Consider the following 23,055-nt stretch of genomic DNA (forward strand, 5'->3'; position numbering starts at 1 on the left):
GGAAGCAACCTAGAGTCCATCGACAGATGAATCTTACAGAAATCATGGGGTGTGTGTGTGTGTGTATAATGGAATATTACTCAACTAAAAAAAAAGAACACATTAGAGTCAGTCCTAATGAGGTGGTTGAACCTAGAGCCTATTACACAGAGTAAAATAAGTCAGAAAGACATTGTATATTAACATGTGCGTACGGAATCTAGAAAGATGGTACTGATGAACCTATCTGCAGGGCAGCAGTGGAGACACAGGCAGAGAGAACAGACTTGGGGACACAGTTGGGGAAGGAGAGGGTGGGACGAATTGAGAGAAAAGCATGGAAACACACAGGGAGCTCAACTCCGTGCTCTGGGACACCTCGAGGGGTGGGATGGAGAGGGAGACGGAAGGGGAGCTGAGGAGGGAGGGGACAGATGTATATCCGTGGCCCATTCATGTTGATGTATGGCAAAAACCAACACAATACTGTAAAGCAATTATCCTCCAATTAAAAAAAAATTGTTAACACAATTAGCAGATTATAGGAAGTAAAAATAACATATTTTAACTGTTAAAAAACAATTTTAAAAATATGCTGGTAATAAGAAACAGACTAAAGAGGAATATGATTTAATTTTTTGCAGTTTATTTTTCAATCTAATTATATTTCACAAAGATATAAAAAATCATGGCCTCTGTGTTTGTTAGAATTTAGAAGTAAGTTTTTATCTTTCCGTTAGTAAGATCTACGAATATCCATGAAAGACTTGCTATCAATGCTATAGGTCAATTTGATTCTTTATCCACCTCCTCACAGCTGGCTAACATTTTGGGCCAGCTGCCAGAATCCTGACTAACCCTTTACCTTCGCATTCTGACACATTTGTCATCTGATTTTTGTCAGATAGAAGCATAATTGAATAATTATTCCTTCTTGTAGGTGAAATTAACAAAGCGCTGATTGGACAAAAGTCTTTTCTTAGCAGACCATTTATAAATTCATGGCTTTGACATCTGTGTCCTTCTCGATTCACTGCCCAGAATTCATTTGTCACTAGAACAGCTCACATGGTGAACAGATAAAGATGGGAAATCCTTTATCCCTTAGAAATGCCTCACAAACTTTTGGACACTAAAGGATAAGACTGAGATGCATGAAGAAACAACTCCTAGTAAACACTAGCATCATTGTTTGTATATAAATAACCAGAGAAGGAAAAGGTTTATAACAAAAAGGAGACAATAAATAAGTTAAAACAGACTGTTCTTTTCACAGTATATGAACCACAGAGGAAAGCTTTGGTGAAACAATAGTCAATGATAAAATGACTGTCATGAATAAAGGAAAATGTACTACTAGGTAACTACATCATCAAATAATCACAGAGTTTTAAAAAATTAATTTCAATTTATATAATAAGGTTATCTTAAAAGCCAACTGTTTATTTGGAAATTGGAACATTTTCTCTGGGCCCACACTAAAGCTTAGCTAGGCTAAATTGTTACTGTAATATACACTGAAAAATTATACTATAAAAAGGTAGAAAATGATAGTACTGCAATATCACTGAACAAAACCAAAATAATAAATGTGGGAGAAATGAATCTGAAGATGAGGAAGTACACAGTGAATTGTGGAAATGCTGAAGGAGACCTCTAAGCACTATGACACCGCCAGTGACTGATTATACGGAGGTAAGTTATGTAAAAGTCAAGTACTATACAAAAGGCAGGTGAAAATGCCTAAATTGATTGCAAACTTTTATAATGTATAAACAACATGAATCTCATGTTTAGCTAAAACTAAGGAGTGGAATCGACGTTTATTGAGCAGCTAGTTTATGTCAAGCACCTCATTTAGACTTTTGACTGATTCTAAAAAGCTAGATGATAAGCCTCCTTTTTCAGATAAGGAAACTGAAGTACAGAGGAATAAAGTAACTTGCCCAAATTACTGTTCTTAATCAGCTAACTACGTAACTAGTCATCTGATGAAGCAGGGATTTAATTTAAGGTCTGACTGCAAAATTTTGTGCTTTCCATTATTCATGATGCCATGTTTTGTGCTTTTCAAACAGAGAAAAAGGAAAGAGGAACTCAACTGCCCTAATGAGCACCTGTTGGAAAAGAGTGAGGAAAGAGAAAAGCATTGAAAAAGATTAGAGATTAATAAAACTTCAGGGCTAAGTGAGGAAAATGGGAACGTCCTGCCTTACCCATTCCATCTTAGTAAAGGAATGAGGTGAAAAAGCAGAGAGAGACACTAAAAAGGAGAGCAGCGAAGCAGAAATGAGGGAGAAGTCAGTACACTCTAGAGTTCAGCTTTCCACACACGAGGAAATAGCAAGGGAAAGGCATCTAACAGAGGCAGTTTCTTATCAGCAAAGACCAGGATTCCAATGCATGTATCTGCCACTCTGTTTTGCTGCCCTCTTCTGAACTGTTTGTGAGATTTCCTGTTATGAGGCAGATCTGCTTTCTTCTACAGAAGCTGAAAACGAGAAAATGTTTCTTTCCCTTCCTTGCAAGTTAGGCATGAGTCCATGACCGAGGCTCTACTAATGATACACACCTAAATTTCTGTCCACTTTTCAGCGGCAGCAATACCTACTACTGTGTACTGTTGCTGTTTACTAGCTAAGTCATGTCAGACTCTGTCATCCCATGCAGAGTAGCCCTCCAGGCTCCTCGGTCCATGGGATTACCCAGGCAAGAATACTGGAGTGGGCTGACACTTCCTTCTCCAGGGGATCTTTCCGACCCTGGGATCCAATCTGAGTCTCCTGCTGGGCAGGTGGATTCTTTACCACTGAACCACCACTACTGTGTACACCTTAAATAAATTCTAAAAACAGGACTATGTTATCAGTTCTGAGGAAGTTTCAAAGCAACAAATCATTTCTTTGTGCTCCAGCAGTATCAATCAGTCCAATTCTGGAGGATGCCAACTCTGATTATGACTAGAAGTGGAGTCTGCCAGGCTTCTACAGAGAAATTTACTCTTTTCCCTTTTATAATGAGAAGATATTTCGTGGGGAGATTCTCAGAAACAAACAACTTAAGTATGCCATTTTTAACCAAACTTTCAGATTGTTCATGTATTTTATATACATCAACATTTTCAGTAGCTATGAAGATGGGCATGATTTTGCTCCTTAGTGCTAAGCCCTGTTTTTATGATTAATTATATATTTTGCCCAAATTCCCTTTTGTTAGGTATCAATATCATAACTGTTTTTTATTTGCTTGAGTATCTTTTTTTTGTCCTGACTTTTCTATGTAATTTTGTCTTAGGTGTACCATAGAATCAGATTCTCTCGTGTTACAACCTAATTCTTTCTCATTTATAAATTAGTCCATTTTCATTATTGATATGAAAATTTTTCTTGTTCCTATCATTTTGTTACTCTGTATCTGTAGTTTTTGTTTTATTTTGTTTTTTAAGTAGTTCAACTGCACGATCGTTTTCCTTTTTTCTTAAGTATTAGTTCTATTTTTTTTTTTTTTACTAAGTCTTCCTTTTTTGTTCTAATAGCTAACTTTATAATTACAACCTTACAGAATATCTTCTGCTTGTCTCTTTTTAATAGTATTTACTAATCTCCTATCATGAGTAATGATAAAGTTAGTGTATTTACTTGTTCTTCCCCTTTCCTTTCCTCTTTGTAATCACCCAATTATTTTTTTGTTATAGAGAGATATATTGATAATACTAACAAAAATTATAGAAGTGGGCATAAAGTTAGTACACAGCTTTATTTTTCAAAATAGCTAGAAATCATATTATATCATGATTATTTGACCTGATGGAGGTAATACTGCTGTTTTTTCTTAAGTCAATTCTACTGAGAGAAAATTTACATGCAGTAAAACTCACTCTCTTTGCCCTTTTTGGTGTGTAATCCTATGTGATTTGATAAATATACCAGTTATACAATCACCACCACAACCAAGACACAGACAGGACTGATGACCACAAGCCTCACCATTCAATTTTAATCAACAGTATCATTTTAATATTACCTTTGTAGTGCTAAACGTACTTATAATGTTATTAATTTGAGATGTCAGTTTTAAGCGACATAAACAGCCAACCCTCAAATTATGAAATAATGAATTCCATAAATTCCTATTAAAGATAAATCCGTGTAGGAATTTTGACACTTTTAGTGTATAAAACATTTATATCTATGCTTCAATCCTAAAATATACATTCATTTTCAACTTAATTCCTTATAAAAATATGCACTGGTCATGATCTAACATTTTCCTGGTTTTCCTCCTGATTTTTTGGTTGGTTTGATGTAAGTGAAGTGAAGTTGCTCAGTTGTGTCCGACTCTTTGCAACCCCATGGACTGTAGCTTACGGGGCTCTTTTATTCATGGGATTTTCCAGGCAAGAGTACTGGAATGGGTTGCCATTTCCTTCTCCAGAGGATCTTCCCGACCCAGGGATCGAACCCAGGTATCCCACATTGTAGGCAGACGCTTTACCATCTGAGCCACCAAGCAAGTCGGTTTAATGTAAAAACACTACATTTCTGATATACAATTGGTAAACTAATAATAAGCAGAAAGTAGTAAACCCACTTTCAGTAACTCTACAAAACTTAAAAATTTATTTTATTTTTTTATTTTGCCTCACCACATGGCATGTGGAATCTTAGTTCCCCAACAGAGGACTGAACACAGGCACATGGCAGTGAATGCACCGCGTCCTAACCACTGGACTGCCAGGGAATCCCCACAAAACTTTACTTTTATTAGTGATAACAGCAGAAAATGAGCACCTCTAAAGTACTGTGGAATTACTTGGTGGTTAGGAGAGTGAATACTTAAGTTATTGGCTGACTATGCTTTATAAAGGCCATGCCAGTATATATAAAGTAAAACATAAACTGAACCAAGATTCCTGTAAAAATAAAGTGTGGTCCCTTCATGCTTATATAGTCTTCAATAGTCTGTTTCTCATAATTCAGTTATTCTTTCTTAAATCTTTACACTACTAATTGCTTAGTAAATCTTTCATTAAGAAAAACATAAAACTTTTGTTTGCAATAAAAGAATCAGCATCTAGATGACTGATGATATTCATCAAAGCATGCTCAAATATACAAAATAGGTTAGATCACTTCATCTTACTTATTTCGGTCTTTTCCTACTTTTTTGATTCTGCTGATAAGTAACATTCATTCAATAGCACCGCTGATGCAGCTGAATGCTGACCTCTCTTTAATACACCCCTAGAAAATCTGAGTGCTAAAAGCTGCTATATAAAAATATGGAAAGAGATAAACTTATGTGTCTCTACTTTATCCCTCTGATGATGGAAAATAGCTCTGCCACTGTTTCAGCTATAACCTCTTTATTCACAAGGCTGTAAGTTCTTAACGAATTTCATCAAGAATTCAATTTAAATGTATTAAGCTGCTGTCAGTCCTTCAGTAAGATCAATGAACACCACTCAGGGAGGTATGGAAACAGTTCTCTGAATCTTCCCTGAAACAACTTCAAGGCAAGAATGAGATTCAATAAAATGCACTTTAGTAAAAAAACAACAAGGGACAGTGAATAGAACATAAATACTAGAGTCTGGCAGATCTGTGTTTAGAAAAACAAGTTTAAGGTTTGGATATTTAAATGTACCATCCAGGACATCTATGTTTCTAAAATCTCAACGGGCTGTTGTCACAACTATATGTAATACGATAAATAAAGGTAGACTGTATTATTTGGCAACTAGTAGACAAATAGTAGATAATATTAGTTTTTAGTCATTAAGTATAGTTGTCATAAAAAAACCCCACTCCAATTATTGAAAGCCAATTATTACAGGGTAAAATATATCTAAAACATTCTAGCCACATTCACATCACAGATCAGAAACATAACTTGAAATGGTTGCAGAAAATAGTGATAAATTGAGATCATTTTGCAAAAGAAAGGCAATCCACTTAAATGCTATTATAAAAAGAACTCAATTGTACTGGAGAATTTTCTGTGTGCTTTCTGTTTTGGTCTTACTGATTTTTACTGCCAAGTAATTTCATAGAACATGAATGGGCAGAAAGCATATGTATGCTCAAGTGCTTTATGATATCAGTTCAAAATGTATTCTCCTTTTCATCTACTTTTATATAGCAGTTTTATCAACTATACTCGGACCACAGAAATGACTTACTAATTCTAAAGCTTTGAAAAGGGAAGGCCCACGGACCTTCAACTATGCTATGAACAGATGCTATTCAACTCAGTTTTAATGATTCAATGCAACAAACATGTATTATGTTCTATCTATATTCCAGGAGCTGTAGAGCTCAGTAAAGAGCCAAAGATGAGCAAAACATAATCCTGAGGACACTCTATGTGTATACAACTGTTTACAGCAGAAAGTCTATGAAACACAATCTCACTGAGTATGCAGACAATATGAGTAAAAGTTCACCATGGATATGAAAAGGAAGCCTTCTACATTTATTTGGATCTATTTAAAAATACTGACTGGTATGTGGTACTTCATAAATTTAACAGAAACCAATATTTAAATGTTCTTGTTAAATCACAGAGAAGACAGGTTTATACATTTACTGAAGTCATGGAAAATTTGCTACCAAAATGAATGATTTCCAACCTAGTATGAAATATTGTTTCGGGGAAAAACAACAACTAAAATGTCATAAAAACAAACAAATCAAAACACGTGTTCACGAGAATACAATTAACTTGGGAGTCTTGCATATTTTATATTAATATAATGTTCTACTATTAACAGTACACTAAACAAATGTCTTAAAGCTTCCTCTAATGGAAATATCTTTCATCTCTATTGGGAACTTTCTCAGTCATGCATAGTTTATTTGAAATCCAAAGGTTCATTTGGTTCTGCCAGACTAAAAATAGACTACTTTGAATTTTATACTCACCCGATCCTCCTTTTGCCAAGTATTTGTTCTTTGCATAAAGGACAGAATCTAACATAGACTCAAAGAGAAGAAAATAGCCCTATATAAATAAAAAGGAAAAAGTGGTTTTCAGAAATGTGCAATATCATCATAAGCAGATAACTTTAAATATCTAGGCTACTATTTTAGCAAAAAATATTTTTTACCATGTAATAGTCTTCAAAGTTTGAAATTACTTTTCGCAGTAAATTCTCCATGTAATAATTAAATCAAGCCAGGGTACAAAGTGGATCCAGAATGTTTATTACAGTAGAACGTAATGAACCTTCTCCACCTGTGCTTCCACTTCCTAGACTATTGTTTCTTCCCCATTAAAAGGAAAGTTTCACACAGAAATTGCTAATGTATTGTATAACTTCCTGGAATACTGCAGTATGAATCTGCAACCAATTGTTCTATTTGCCCCCAGAGGACATTTTTGATTGTCACAACTATTTGGGAGGTAAACGTCCTTTACTGGTAAACATCTTCTACTGGCATAGGATGGCCCCCCAAACAAACATATGTCTGATCTCAAATATCTATACGGCTAAGACTGAGAAACTGGTCTAGAATATCTTTTCCCAAAGTTATTTTCTGCCCAAAGACATTCTCTTTGAAGAGTTTTTTAAAAAAAAAAAAAAAAGAGGGGAGGGGACTTTTAATCAAAGAGGTGAGGAAGATCAGATTCTCTATCCTCCTCAGAGAGATTCATAATGCACAACAGCACATTAACAAGTTTTGAAAAGTGTTACAGTGAAGAGTACGGCTGAATATGTTTTAAATAAGTATTGCCCACTTTTTGACTAGAGACCTTTCTTTTCCTATGTAACATGTATCAACATCTCACAGGACTCAGCAGAGCTGTTGTTCAGCGGTCTGAAACACACTGCGTGAAACTTGGCCCCAGGGCACTCCGGATTCTGGAGAACACCACTGACTCCTTCACCAAGAGAGGATAATCACAGCACAAATGAAAGGATAACTCACCACCACAGTAAGTCCCCTACATATGAACCAGTTGCATTCTGAGAGCACGGCTGTAAGTCCAGTTTGTAAATTCAACAGAGTTAGCCTAAGTAACATGCTAACACAACTGGCTATATAGTACTATAACAGGTTCATAGTACATTTCATACAAATAAAACATAAAAAACAAAAATTAAGAAAACATTTCTACTCTTACAGTAAAGCAACCTGAAAAGTCCAGTAGTACAGTGTGACAGCTGGGCACATTTGAATCTTTCAGAGCTCTCTACGTGAAGGCTCGTGTGTAGGGGACGTACTGCATCAGTGTCGCACACACAGCACATTCTAGTGGCATGCTACACAGCATATTACAGAAATGATAAAGTGATTATAAGAGAGATCAAAGCCAGTTTCCATTAGTCTTCTTCTGGGGCCCATCTCCCAACAGCCCTGAAAAGTAGGGAAAGCTGAGTCTTCAGTACAGTACTTCTTAGCATACAGTAAACCCTACTGTTGCTAAAGGTGAATGAATAAGAGTGTTACCCTCATGTCAGCATTGTGAAACAAAACTGTTTTCATTCATTTGTTCTGTGCACAAATTAAGGGTCTAACAAGATCAATATACAACACAATGAACGATGATGTTTCAAAGGTTTCTCTACTAACAGAAAAACCTGCAAAACTGAGATGGGTAATTTTCCCAAGAGATTAACAGCAAATTTAAATTTACAGAAAATACAGCTCTCATTCTGAATCACTTATAACGGAACCTAATTAAATTGCTGCTAGCAACTCTACACTGGCATTTATCTTTTCCCTCCAACTCACAAATTTATTGATAAGAAAATAACTGCCTACAAAACACAGACTTAGCAACAAATCTTGTATTAATGTGTTTACTTAGGAAAATTAAGGATTTGGACTTCCCTAGTGGCTCAGACAGTAAAGATCTGCCTGCAATGCAGGAGACCCAGGTTCAATCCCTGGGTCCAGAAGATCCGCTGGAGAAGGAAACGGCAACCCAGTGCAGTATTCTTGCCTGGGAAATCCCATGGACAGAGGAGCCTGGCGGGCTACAGCCCATGGGGTCTCAAGGAGTTGTACACAACCGAGTGTGCATGCATACATGCATGATAACAAAAGTGACAATAACAATGGTATTCTATATTACAGTGCTGTTGTGAGACCTAAATATGTTAATAAATGCAAAAGGGTTTATAGCAGTAAATCTTGTCAGTTTAACTAAAAAAAAATAAGTACTTAAAAATATATTTGTACAGGCTACTGAGATTTTTTAAATTATGTTTAATACATTAGAGAAGGAAGGTTTACCAGATTCTTCAGAATCATATAGTATTTATTTAGTGAATGGTCCTTTATTAAAAATCCTTGAGTCAGAACTAAAATTCCTTTTCTTTTTTCCCCCAGGAGTCACTTTTTTCCAGATTATCCAAGACTATGCATATGTGTGTGCATACAAAAAATAAAAAGACCCTTCTTTAAAATGTTTGAAATTTCTTTAAAATTCATAAACACAATTTTAAACCCAATCAAAATAATCTGATCAGGCTGGCCAAATTAGTGCCAATTCCAACTTCAAGGTTCTCAGAGAGATTTTTTCCCTCTGGGTTAAAAATGTCAATTTTTCTTAATCTTCTGAAGTTTGGTATTTATATTGAAGAATTTCCCATATGTCTACTTCCATTCAAAATAAAAAACACCAATAAGCCCTTTTCCACATACCCCATAATGATTACCCAGAATCCTGATCGAACAATATTAGAGAGCGCTTCTGAGGTTCTAACTGTTTAAACAACGTGATTTTCATATCAGAGAAATCAGTACTAGCAAGATTAAGTGACTTATTTTAGGATATGTAGCTGGAAAAATAACTCTGGACAATCTTCAGATCCCATCATAAACATTGGCTTTAAGATTCAATTCCAAATGCTGCTAACCAAACTCAACCTGAGATAGAGGGCAGGCAAACAAGAGGAGGATCATCATTCCTGGAAGCACAAACATCCCTTCCTAGATGCCATGCATTATGTCACAAATTTCAGAGTGAGCCAACATTATTAGGTAGGAAAATTTCTGAAAGCAAATAATCAAATGCTTTTGTTGATACATTTCGCACAGTGCCTGCCACAGACTTAACATATAAAACCTATTAAAGAGTATCAGCAGAAGTCATATGGGGTCTGCTACTCTGGGATGGAACTGGGCTAAAATGGTAGAAGCAGAAGGTTTTTTTCTTTCCCCATTCCTTTCTCCCCCTCCTTTTCCTCTCTTCATTGGTGTATAATTAAAAACAATACTTTAAACCTATTTCTTTAACTTTGGTTTTTAAAAATAACTTTGTTTATTTTGGTTGTGCTAGATGTTCACTGCTGCACTTCTCCCCAGTTACAGCAAGCAGGGTCCACTCTCCAGCTGTGCTGCACTGTGGCTTCTGTTACAGAACATAGGCTGTGGGGGGGGAGTGGGCTTCAGTACTTTCGGGTTCCGGAATCTAGAGAACAGGCTCAACAGTTGTGGCAAATGGGCCTAACTGCTCTGTGGCATGTGGGATCTTCCCCAAACAGGGATCAAACTTGTCTCTCCAGCGCTGGCAGGCGAACTCCTCACCACTGAACCACCAGGGAAAACCCTATATCTATTTCTGATAATACCTTTTTTCCTTTCTGTAGCAAGATATTTGAATGGACATGAACTTGGGCAAACTCCAGGAGATAGTGAGGGACAGGGAAGCCTGGCTTCCTGCAGTCCATGGGGTCACAAAGAATTGGACAGGAATTGGCAACTGAACAACAAGAAAGATATTTCTAGTATAAGTATACGACAAGGGCTCTATTCTGTCAAAGTACTTCTCTAAACTTTATGGTAAAGATCAACTAAACTAGCAAATCAGTAGAATAGCATTTCTTCAAAACAACCATGGATTACCCATGCTCATATTGAGCCTGTCTACTAAATATGCCACATTATTATTATTACGGTCTAATTGTGCAGCTAGAGGGCTCTTAGCTCCCCTATCAGGGATCAAACTTAGGCCCTGGCAGTGAAAACGCTGAGTCCTAACCACTGGCGTACGTGCATGTTCAGTCGGGTCTGACTCTGCAAACCCATGGACTGTTTAGTCCACAAGGCTCCTCAGGACATGGGATTAACCTGGCAAGAATACTGGACTGGGCTGCCACTTCCTCCTCCAGGGAAATCTGCCTGACCCAGAGATTAACCTGTGTCTCCTGCACTGGCAGACGGATTCTTTACCACTGAGCCACTTGGGAAGCCCCTCTAACCACTGGACCACCAGGGAAAACTCAAGCCACATTATTTAAAACTTGATGAAGACTGACAATTTCACTAGTCATTTATTTCACTTAGTATCTGGATATCTGTTCACCTACTACCTCCTCAAAAAGGATTTTCTGGATTCTCCATATTAAATATCTTCTTTCCCCACCAAACTCCATCTCTTTATTCTGCTTTATACTCTATCATGGCACTTTAACGAAAACTAGTTATTTTAAAATGCTGTTTTGCTTTCTAAAATTAATTTTCAAATATTAATAGTGGTAAATATCATCACAGTAATATTAAGTATCCATTATGTAATATCTTATTTAATTCGTCCCTAAAGCACATATTATTTTCATTCAGCTGACAAGGAAACTAAGGCTTAGAAATGTTAAATAATCTAAAATCATAAGACTTAAAAAAAAACAGCTCACAGTTAAAGAAACAGTTGAATGAGTCAGAATTTGAACCCTGGTCTATCTGTCTATAGAGGCCAAGTTCTAAGTAACTATTCTATGCTGCTTCTTATTGATTTACCTCAGTAAAAATAAGGCTTGGTATTCATATTATATTATGGGGCTTCCCAGGTGGCTCAGTGGTAAAGAATCCCCCTGCCAATACAGGAGATGAAGGTTTGATCCCTGGGTAAGGAAGATCCCCTGGAGTAGGAAATGGCAACACTGTCCAGTGTTCTTGCCTGGAAAATCCCATGGACATAGAAGCTCAGTGGGATACAGTCCATGGGGTTGCAAAGAGTCAGACATGACTTATTACACACATTTGTATTATATTATACCACGTTTGTAATTAAGGACTCAAGTGTTCTGAAATAAAAATTAGCCAGCACATATTAAACAGGATTAGATTTACAACAGGTATCTGATTGATAATATTTCAGAGTGAAAGCTTAGTTGGCAAGTGGCTGTTAGCCAGCATTCACTGTGAAAAATATTACTTTAGAAAATCCATGAACATACTATATGTAGAAACAAAACTTAGTATTTGTGAGATAAATTAAAATGTCTAGCTAAGTATATTAGCAGATGAAAAGATTCATATACGGACTGCTCGCAGTTATTGTCCTTTCTCTCAACTTTCCACTTTGCTAAACTTCATTTTACTATAGGCTCCCTATGTGACAGAATGGGCTTTAATTTCCTGGGAATTGTCCTTGGTTCTGAACCAAGTCATTTATTACTGATATCAGAAGGCTTTGCTCCAAATGCCCTGCTTGTCTGCAGTGTGATTCAGACTGTAATTTCACAGGCTGCTGCCTCACCTGTAGGGGTGCCATCTGGAAGAGAATTATACTCTGCACTTTCTCCCATGATGCTCATGGAGCACTCTTCTTCCCAAATTGACATTCATTTGTTAAAATTAAAATTTTCATTTACACTTCAAAAATTAATTACTACAAAAGGAACACACTGGGTCAAATCTGGAACTAAAAGAGTCATTAACATTATTCAATGAAATAGGAACCTTATTTTAAAATGCCTGTCCATGATATCTATTCTTGGAATAGACAAATTAATGATAAAAAGAAAGTTGTGATACCTTCAGAATAAGGTGCTTCTGCTGACTCATTTTTTTTTCCTTCAGTTCAAATAACGGAATTACTGATATACTCTTAGGCAGTTAACCAGTTTAAAAAGTGGGGCCATGGGAAAGCAAAAATATAACAAAGAGCTAATCTGTAGAAAGTCTAGTAACAAATAGGCAATAATATGGATTTATTTAAAGATAAAAAGATTATTCTAAAAATTAAACAAGCCTATAAAATCTAATTCCAAATTTTTTTTCATATTCTTTTCCATTACAGATTATTACAAGATACTGAATATGGTCCCTTGTGTTATGGGCTTCTGAGGTAGCTCAGTGGTAAAGAATACTCCTGTCAATGCTGGAGATGCAGGTTCAATCTCTGGGTGAGAAAATGAATGCATTCCAGTATTCTTGCCTGGAAAATCCCATGGCAGAGGAGCCTGGCGGACTACAGTCTATAGGGCTGCAAGGAGTCTGACACGCCTGGGCATGTGCATGCACACACCTTGTGTTATACAGGAGGTCCTTGTGGTGTATCTATTTTATATACAGCAGTGTGTGTATGTCAATCCAAAACTCCCTATTTATCACACTCCCCCTTCCCCCTCTGGTAACCGTAAGTTTGTTTTCTATATCTATGAGTCATTTCTGTTTTGTAAATAAGTTCACTTGCCCTATTTCTTTTAGACTGCACATATAAATTTGGTAAAAATTGCTAATACTGCATATGCATTAAGTCTTTGACCCATCAATCCCACCTCCAGGAACATGAAATAAAATGAATAATGTATAAGAATACACAATACATTATTATTTGTAACAGCAAAAGAATGATAGACATTTTCATGAATATTAGTTATTTACATTACATTTATCTAGACAATGGAATATTAACCAGCCATAGAAAAGAACGAGGAGTATTTCTCTATAATGATACAGAATGATGGTCAAGATATAATTTTAAATTAAAAAACACAAAGCATAGAATAATACATAGAGTATGTTAACTCTGCATAACACAAGAGTAAAAATGTAAACATATACATATCTAATATTTTAATAATAAGCCAAAAGCTAAAAATGAAACAAAAATTTATTAACTAATGGACAGAAGAATGGAATCACTGAACATTTTTGTAATTAAAACATAAATTTAAACTAAAAAGAGAAAAAAGCAATTCTTCCAAACTGAAGAGAAAGAAAACAAATACATCTGAAGGAATGTCAAGTTGGTTATCTAACCAAAGGAAACTAATTACTTCAAATAACTTTGTGTGTGTGTGCTCAGTTGTGTCTGACTCTTTGTGATTCCACAGATTGTACCTCGCCAGTCTCCTCTGTACATGAAATTTTCCAGGCAAGAACACTGGAGCAGGCTGCCAATTTCTGCTCCAGGGATTGAACCTGTATCTCATGCATTGGCAGGCAGATTCTTTACCACTGCATCACCTGGAAAGTCCCCCTCAAGTTAACTTTAAAACACAGTATTTAGACTATATATTTCTCATGAGATATATATTCTAGGACAAAAAAATATATATAAGGAAATCATAAATGAAGTTATAAAACTTCATTTACAAATTTTGTTACTAGTAAAATTCATGTAAACATTTTGAAACTATTATATAGATATATATTAGAACAAATAAGCAATTTTTATTTTAAGAATCAAGATTTTTCTACAAAGAGATACAGTATAAAATTAAAGAATTAAAAATTCCGTAATCTTAAATTGGAAATATCAGTGTAAACTTATGGCTTTTTAATACTAAAAAAAATAGCTATATCTGTCTACTAAGAATAACATACAACCAATGACAGTCCAGTAGTAATGAGCATTCCTAGAACCTAGACTATGATCTCTAGATACTGTTTTCCAATGAAAGAATCAGGATTCCTTGGCTCCTTCCAAGTTTAAGCAGTATAAAGTGACTGTAAAGAGGTTTATACTATCAGAAAGTATAATCTGGATTATAAACATACATTTTTTTTCTTTTCATCATTATACCGAGGATAACTAGAAATTGTTAAAGGAATCTAAGAGGTTAATTCAAATGCTTATCATTAGCTAAACATGGGCCAATTAAAAAATCAAAATAATAATTACAATGGTTCAAAACACATCAAATGTGAGTTCATAATGACACTACCAAAAAAAAAAAAAAAAAACCTCCAAAAATCCCTTTAGAAAACGCTGCAGAACAATTCATTATTCTAAAAATGTTACATAGAAAATATCCAGCATTTTTCACCCTTTCAACTATAAACTATACTTCATTAACCAAGTATTTGATGAGGGAAAGTACTTAGTAACAAATAAAGAATAAACAATAGAATACCACAAATTTGTAACTTCTAATTAAATAATGAATCTAAGAAATCATTTTCAATGAATACTAAAATCTTTAAGTCAAACACTGATAGGGAACTTTTGTCCTGTTCTGAATTCCAACTAAGATCCTGAAAACAGAAAAAGGGAGGAAGGAAGGGGCGAGTGTTCCACCATGACAACCCCACATGGAGTAGAGAAAAACGTTGTGATGGGGAAAGTCGTTACTTCTGAGTACTAAATCCGTGACTAGTTTGTATGATCCAGTTTTATAAAAACTGAAGAATTAAAACAAATCCAATTAAAAAATGGGCAGAAGACCTGAATAGATATTTTTCCAAATAAGACATACAGAAGGCTAACAAGCACATGAAAAGATGTTAAATACTGCTAATTGTTAAGAGAAATGCAAATCAAAACCACAATGAAATAAATGTCACTCACATCTGTTACAATGGCTATCATCAAAACGTATACAAATAACAAATGCTGAAGAGGATGTGAAGAAAAGGGAACCCTTTCAGAGGACAGGGAAGCCTGGAGTGCTGCAGTTCATGGGGTTGCAAAAATCAGACATGACTTAGAGACTGAACAATAAGACATAGAAGCAACTCAAGTGCCCAGCACTAGACGACTGGCCTAGGAAGATGTCAAACACACACACATGAATATTCAGTTCAGTTCAGTCACTCAGTCACGTCCAACTCTTCGTGACCCCATGAATCGCAGCACGCCAGGTCTCCCTGTCCATCACCAACTCCCAGAGTTATACAAACTCATGCTCATCGAGTCGGTGATGCCATCCAGCATATCTCATCCTCTGTCGTCCCCTTCTCCTCCTGCCCCCAATCCCTCCCAGCATCAGGGTCTTTTCCAATGAGTCAACTCCTCACATGAGGTGGCCAAAGTATTGGAGTTTCAGCTTCAGCATCAGTCCTTCCAATGAACACCCAGGACAGATCTCTTTCAGGATCTCCTTGCAGTCCAAGGGACTCTCAAGAGTCTTCTCCAACACCATAGTTCAAAAGCATCAATTTTTCGGCACTCAGCTTGCTTCACAGTCCAACTCTCACATCCATACATGACCACTGGAAAAACCATAGCCTTGACCAGACGGACCTTTGTTAGCAAAGTAATACTCAGCCATAAAAAAATAATGAAACACTGCCATTTGCAGCAATGTGAACAAACCTAGAGAACTTTATGCTTAGCGAAATGTCAGAGAAAGACAAATACTATACAACATCACCTATCAGTGGAACCTAAAAAAAATCGCACAAATGAATGTATATGCACCAAAAAAATAGACTCACAAACTTGTGATCACCAAAGGGGAGAGAAAAAGGAGAAGGGACAAATTAGAGGAACAGACTAACAGATACAAATTGTGAAGTGTTAGTCACTCAGTCAAGTCTGACTCTTTGTGACCCCATGAACTGTAGCCCGCCAGGCTCCTCTGTCCATGGGTTCTCCAGGCAAGAATACTGGAGTGGGTAGCCATTTCCTTCTCCAGGGGATCTTCCTGAACCAGGGATCGAACTCAGGTCTCCTGCACTGACAGGCAAATCCTCTACTATCTGAGCCACCAGATACATAAACAACAAGGAAATACTACATAACAGATGAATTATACCCATTATCTTATAATAACCTGTAATGGGATATAATCTGCAAAAATCATGAATTACCATGCTGAAAGTAACCCAATATTGCAAACACACATATTGTAAATAGCATAATACTGTAAATCAAACTATCCTTCAGTTAAAAAAAATCTAGAGAAGAGGATATAAAAAACGACGGATGAGTTTAACAGATTGTGAAAAATAACTTCAGAAAAAAACAGGTAGACTGAAAAATTATCCAGAGTGCAGTTCAGAAAGCCAAAACATTAGAAAATATGAAAGAGGTGAAGAGGCATGGAAAATGGAGAAGTCTAATAAATATACAATGGTAATTTTAGAAAGATTTATTAAAACAAGATACAAAAAACTCAAATCATAAAGAAGTTTGATAAATTTGATACACAAAGTTAAGAATGTCTATTCATCAAATTACACCAAAAAAAGAAATGACAAACCACACACTGCCAACAAATATAACTGATAGAGAATAACGTGTCTGTCAAGACAGGCTAGGTTACCAGGGAAGTCACAGGGCCATATCTAACTTCAAAGGAGACAGAAAGAAACATTCTATCATGTGCCTCAAAACAAAGAGAAGCAAAAGATATGACAGTAGGCCGAGTAACAGATTGATAATTGTAATAGATAAGAAACTCAGAAAATAAAAAGACAAAAGTCGCAAACAGAATGATAAGCAAAAGAAATAAACAGAAATTTTATAGAAGACAATGCTGAAATGAGCTACAAGCTCATTTAAAACTGTTGTAGTTTTGATTTCCATTTATCTAATAATGAGCAATCTTGAGCATCTTTTCACGTGTTTATTAGCCATCTGAATGTCTTCTTCAGAGAAATGTCTGTTGAGGTCTTCTGCCCATGTTTTGATTGGGTTGTTTGTTTTTCTGATACTGAGCTACATGAGCTGCTTATATATTTTGGAGATTAATCCTTTGTCAACTGCTTCATTTGCAATTATATCCTCCCATTCTGAGGGCTGCCTTTTAATCTTGTTTTTTGCCTTCCTTTGCTTCAAATTTTTTTAAGAAGTAAAACTCTGTTTGCAGATGACATGATACTATACAGAGAAAACCCTAAATATACTATCAGAAATTTACTAGAGCTAATCAGTGAATATAGTAAAGTCCCAGGATACAAAATCAGTACATAAAAATCCTTTGCATTCCTAGACACTAACAATGAAAAATCACAAAGAGAAATTAAGGAAATCAACCCACTCATCACTGCAACAACCAAAAAAAGATACCTAGGAGAAGAGCTGGACTATAAAGAAAGCTGAGCACTGAAGAATTGATGCTCTTGAACTGTGGTGTTGAAGACTCTTGAGAGTCCCTTGGACAGCAAGGAGATCCAACCAGTCAATCCTAAAGGATATCAGTCCTGAATATTCATTGGAAACACTGATGCTGAAGCTGAAACTCCAATACTCTGGCCACCTGATGCAAAGAACTGACTCCTTGGAAAAGACCCTGATGCTGGGAAAGATTGAAGGCAGAAGAAGGGGACGACAGAGAATGAGATGGTTGGATGGCATCACCAACTCAATGGACATGAGTTTGAGTAAGCTCCGGGAACTGATGATGGACAGGGAAGCCTGGCGTACTGCAGTCCATAGTGTCACAAAGAGTCGGACACGACTGAGTGACTGAACTGAACTGAGGAATAAACCTATCTATGGAGACAAATGGAGAAGGATGGCAACACACTCCAGTATTCTTGTCTGCAGAATCCCAGGGATGGCAGAGCCTGGAGGGCTGCCATCTATGGGGTCGCACAGAGTCAGACACGACTGAAGCGACTTGGTAGCAGCAGCAGCATGGAGACAAAAGAGCTGTATACAGAAAACTATAAGACATGAATGAACAGGTGGAGAGACATACAATGTTCTTGGATTGGAAGAATCAATACTGTGAAAATGACTATACCACCCAAACCAATCTACAGATTCAATGCAATCCCTATCAAATTACAATGGCATTTTTTCACAGAACTAGAACAAAAAATTTCACTATTCGTATGGAAATGAAAAAGACCCCAAATATCCAGAACAATCTTAAGAAAGAAGAATTGAGTTGGTTTTCATGACTTCAGACTATACTACAAAGCTACAGTCATCAGGAGAGTACGGTACTGGCACAACACAGAAATACAGACCAATGCAACAAGATAGAAAGCCCAAAGATAAATTCACATACCTGGGGCACCCTGTCTTTGACAAAGGAGGTAGGAATATATTAAGACAATGGAGAAAACATAGTCTTTTCAATAAGTACTGCTGGGAAAACTGGACAACTACGTGTAAAAGAATGAAATTAGAACATTTCCTAACACCATACACAAAGATCAACTCAAAATGGATTAAAGACCTAAATGTAAGACCAGAAACTATAAAACTATTAGAGAGAAACATAAGTAGAACATTCTTGGACATAAGTCACAGCAAGATCCTCTATGGCCCACTACCTAAGGTAATGAAAATCATGGCTTCTTTAACTTGTCCCTTGAAGTACTAAGACTAGCTCAAGAGAATGAATTGAAATTCCAAGTAATTAGGGAGTACTTAACTAAAAGCAGCACTGCAAGGGCTCAAAAAAATATTAAAGGCAGGTGTTTTACCTTAAGAGTCTGTGAGAATTTTGTATTTCATTCCATAAAAATAATAATGATGCCCCCCTTGAAGTTTCATAATTTGTCATTTCTCAAGCACATGATTAGAGGTTTTCTAAATCCATGTTGTGAAGCACTGGAGCAAGATTATTATAAACTGGTGGAATTTATATTATTACACATGGCATGTGAATCAAATATCTGTCCCAGGATAATCCTTAAGTAGAACCACTTCATACTAATTATTATAATAATCATGACTGAGCCAATTCAGTTACATGAAACAGAGCTTTTAATGAACACCCATTTACTTGCAAACGCAAACTGTTAAATTTTAGGAGCTTACTTTCACTCCGTGGCAGAGCTAAACAGCATTATTTAAAAAAAAATTTTTTTAATTGCTATACAATTTTAGAGTTTGAAATCAAAATTAACAAAAACTTCATGTTCTCTGGCTAATATATTGAAAAATTTTTGTGAGGACAGTTGATTCATACTCCTGAGTAACTTACGCCCCTTACCTTCATAATTAGAATAACTTACAACTTATTGAGCAAAATGATTCTTTTTTTAAAAAAGTAATACATACAGGACTTATGCACTAGAATGCAACAGGGCACAGGGAATTATGGAGAGCCAAAAACAAATAAATCCAATCAAATCAATCATATATGAGCACAGAATCTCTTGGTAAATGCAACTTTCAGAACTTTGATGAACGAGATATAAAATATCTAAAATATATTTCAAAAGCAAAAACTTTATCCACATACATAAGTGTTTCAATATAAACACGATGCTTAAAGGACTAAATATTTTCACTTACATTTGGTCTCAAGCCCCTGAGGGTTAAATTTCTCCTATAGATTTCAAGATTACAAAACAGCCTCCTCTCTAGAGTAAGAAATAAAATGGCTGCAGAGTGTGATCTAAATTTTAATCTAAACAAATATTAAGATTAAATAAAGCAGAAGCTGGGGAGTGATTAAGAATGCAAGTAAGAACATATGTAAAGATTATAAAACTGAAATAATTGAACATAAGAGGCCTATTCTTAATTTTATTTTTACTGTTTTAATTTTATTCTTAATTCCAAATAAAGGAAAAATTTAAGAAAAAAAATACTTACAAACCACAATTTTCAAATTCAGCATTCAAGTACTGCAACTATTTCTCTGTTAATATTTAAAATACTAAAAACAAAAAAGCCTATTGAATGTGTATTTTATACTTTACCTGAAATAATTATGTAATATTAGTAATGCCTATAATTTATTTACAGAGCAGCAAACTGAGAATTATTCTTGAAATATACATATAATACATTTTAATATGAAGAAAAATATAAAAAATCCCAACCCCAATAATCCACATTCATCAGCTGTTTGTATTTCTTTGCATTCATTATAGGCAGAGTCAATTAGTAAATGTTAGCCATGGAAACAGAGGGTCTTCTGCTTTTACAAAGGGCTCAAAAGCCAAGATACAAGCACCAAGTATATTCTTCCCTCAAGTTTTAATAATACTGATTTCACATATATTATCATTTCCAGTGTCTATTAACTGAATAATCTACTCAAGCAGCTCATTCACTATAGAGTCCTTAAAAGTTTGTACAACTTTCAAAATGAGTGGCTAATTACTGAGATCTTATTATGTGCCAGAATGTTTTATGAAATTTCCATGTATTAATTCATTTAATCCTCAAAAAATCCCTATAAAGTAGGTACTATTGCTGTGTTCATTTTAGAGAGAAGGAAAGTGAGGCACAGACAGGTTCAGTAATACACCCAAGGTAACAAACCAAGATGCAGCAAAGAATTCAGGTGGTCTGACTCTAGAGCAATAAATATACTTAACTCTGCCTCATCTTTGCCTTCCTCTGATGTATAGAAAATTATAAATAAGACTGTGTCTGTGGCCAGTGAATTTCTATTTGGAAAAGCTCTCTTACATATTATTTCATCATTTACTCATACTGATCCCTTTGACAAATTCTGACCATACCAAGTAAACCCTGGTTCCCACTCTCAGAGAATGGAGAAAGGTTTATGAACAATTAATTCCAATACACTGTAAGAGTGTGTAACAGAAGCTTAAACTAAACTGCAAAGAAAGGGGGAAAGATTTTACATGTGACCAAGGGGCAGAAGGGGACAGCTGCACAGTGAGGCGTGCAGACACTGTGGCAGTCTGCCAGGCAGGGAAGGTAGAACACATGACGTGAAGTCAGTCAGTCTGCTAACACACGTTTCTCTCACCATCAGTCTATTTCATGAAAAGACAGATTCTTTCTCAAAAATATAAATAATAACATGATTTTAGAAACAGAAGCCTGACAGAGGAGCCTGGCAGGTTACAGTCCATAGGGCTGCACAGAGTCAGACACGACTGAGGTGATTAAGCAAGCATTTGCTTACTTAATTATTATCGTATTGATTGGTTTTTAAAAATACCAGAAGTTGGGCAATAAAACGATGACTTTTTCTCTGATGGAACAACAAAAAAATAAGAAAAATAAGGGAAAAGACTGACCAGAGAATATAGAGTTGAAAGTTACATCTTACATTTCCTTATCTTGAACATTATCTTGGACATTATCTTGGACATTAGATTATGTCTACTTTTAAGTAAACAAAATACATACTAGACATAGACAATTTTATTTTGCTTAAAATTTTCAGAGTAATATACATAAAAGAGAAAAAAAAACCAATACTAAAACAATCCTTAAATTCAGGTCATAAGCATATTCCTTATCAAGGACTAGAAAGGCAAAAATGTACCTGTACGATTAAAAATTTGTGTTGCGAATCAATCTTATACTTTCCTTAACACTAAGATTAATTTAGCTTATCTAACTTACTAAACTACTTACATAATTATTATTACATCATTTAAGGTAAGAAGAGAAATCAGGAAAGGCCACCTAATCTTCATGGCAGTTGGCTGACACGGCATGGCTTTGCTGCCAGACCAAACTAAAAACAACAAAAACATTTCAACAGTTGAAAATGTAACCTATGATATGCTTCACAGCCCAGATTCTATAGTGTTGATAAACCAAATGACAAGTCATGTTTCTAAGTGATAAAGTGTAAAGTGATAAAATCCTGAAAAGCTATTTACCAACAACAAAGAGCATTAAATGTAAACGAAATATACCCCATCATTGTGGGTGTGGGCGGTACATGCATGCACATTACACAGACACCTGTGCTGGTGAAATGGGATGGGAAAGTTGAGAAAATTTTAGGTCACTCTGTGAAAAGCAAGCCTAGACAGAAAAATTACAAAGGACAATTTGAATGCATATAGTACGTGATCAAGACAACGTAACTTAAAGTTCACCTAATGTATAATTTTGCTGATAGCCCAGATGACAGAAAATAACATGTCCAAACAAGATTCATCTCTGGCAATTGTATTATGCAGTGCCAGGATCTTATCTATGTAAATATTTGTAAGAAGATCATGCTGAAAACTTAGATGGCAAACAGCAACATCAAATCAGTCTATCTGGGCTTACTGGCTCATAGGACAAGAATCAGGGATGCTTACTTTGAACAGTATTATTAGGCCATCAGAAATGAGAGGTCATAAAGAATGGCTCTCTTGGTACAGTAAAATGTAAAATATGAGAACAGATATTCATAGGCATACATAGTAACATACTGTAGAAATTAAACTTTCTATTTAACTGATAACAATTTTATCAAACAGAAATTTCATTCAATAAAAA

The 23,055-nt window shown here is 35.6% G+C and overlaps 1 protein-coding gene across 2 annotated transcripts in view; it reads right to left on the minus strand.

Annotated features, from left to right (window-relative positions):
* Positions 1 to 23,055, minus strand: part of PRMT3 (protein arginine methyltransferase 3) — a 124,188-nt gene that overhangs the window by 56,113 nt on the left and 45,020 nt on the right. For both annotated transcript variants that reach the window (XM_065937233.1, XM_065937234.1), the window contains exon 11: positions 6,903 to 6,981. In XM_065937233.1, the coding sequence (XP_065793305.1) occupies positions 6,903 to 6,981 (79 nt within the window). The remainder of the gene's footprint in view (positions 1 to 6,902; positions 6,982 to 23,055) is intronic.

The sequence above is a fragment of the Muntiacus reevesi genome, chromosome 5 (assembly GCF_963930625.1).
Source record: "Muntiacus reevesi chromosome 5, mMunRee1.1, whole genome shotgun sequence".
Taxonomy (NCBI): Eukaryota; Metazoa; Chordata; class Mammalia; order Artiodactyla; family Cervidae; genus Muntiacus; species Muntiacus reevesi.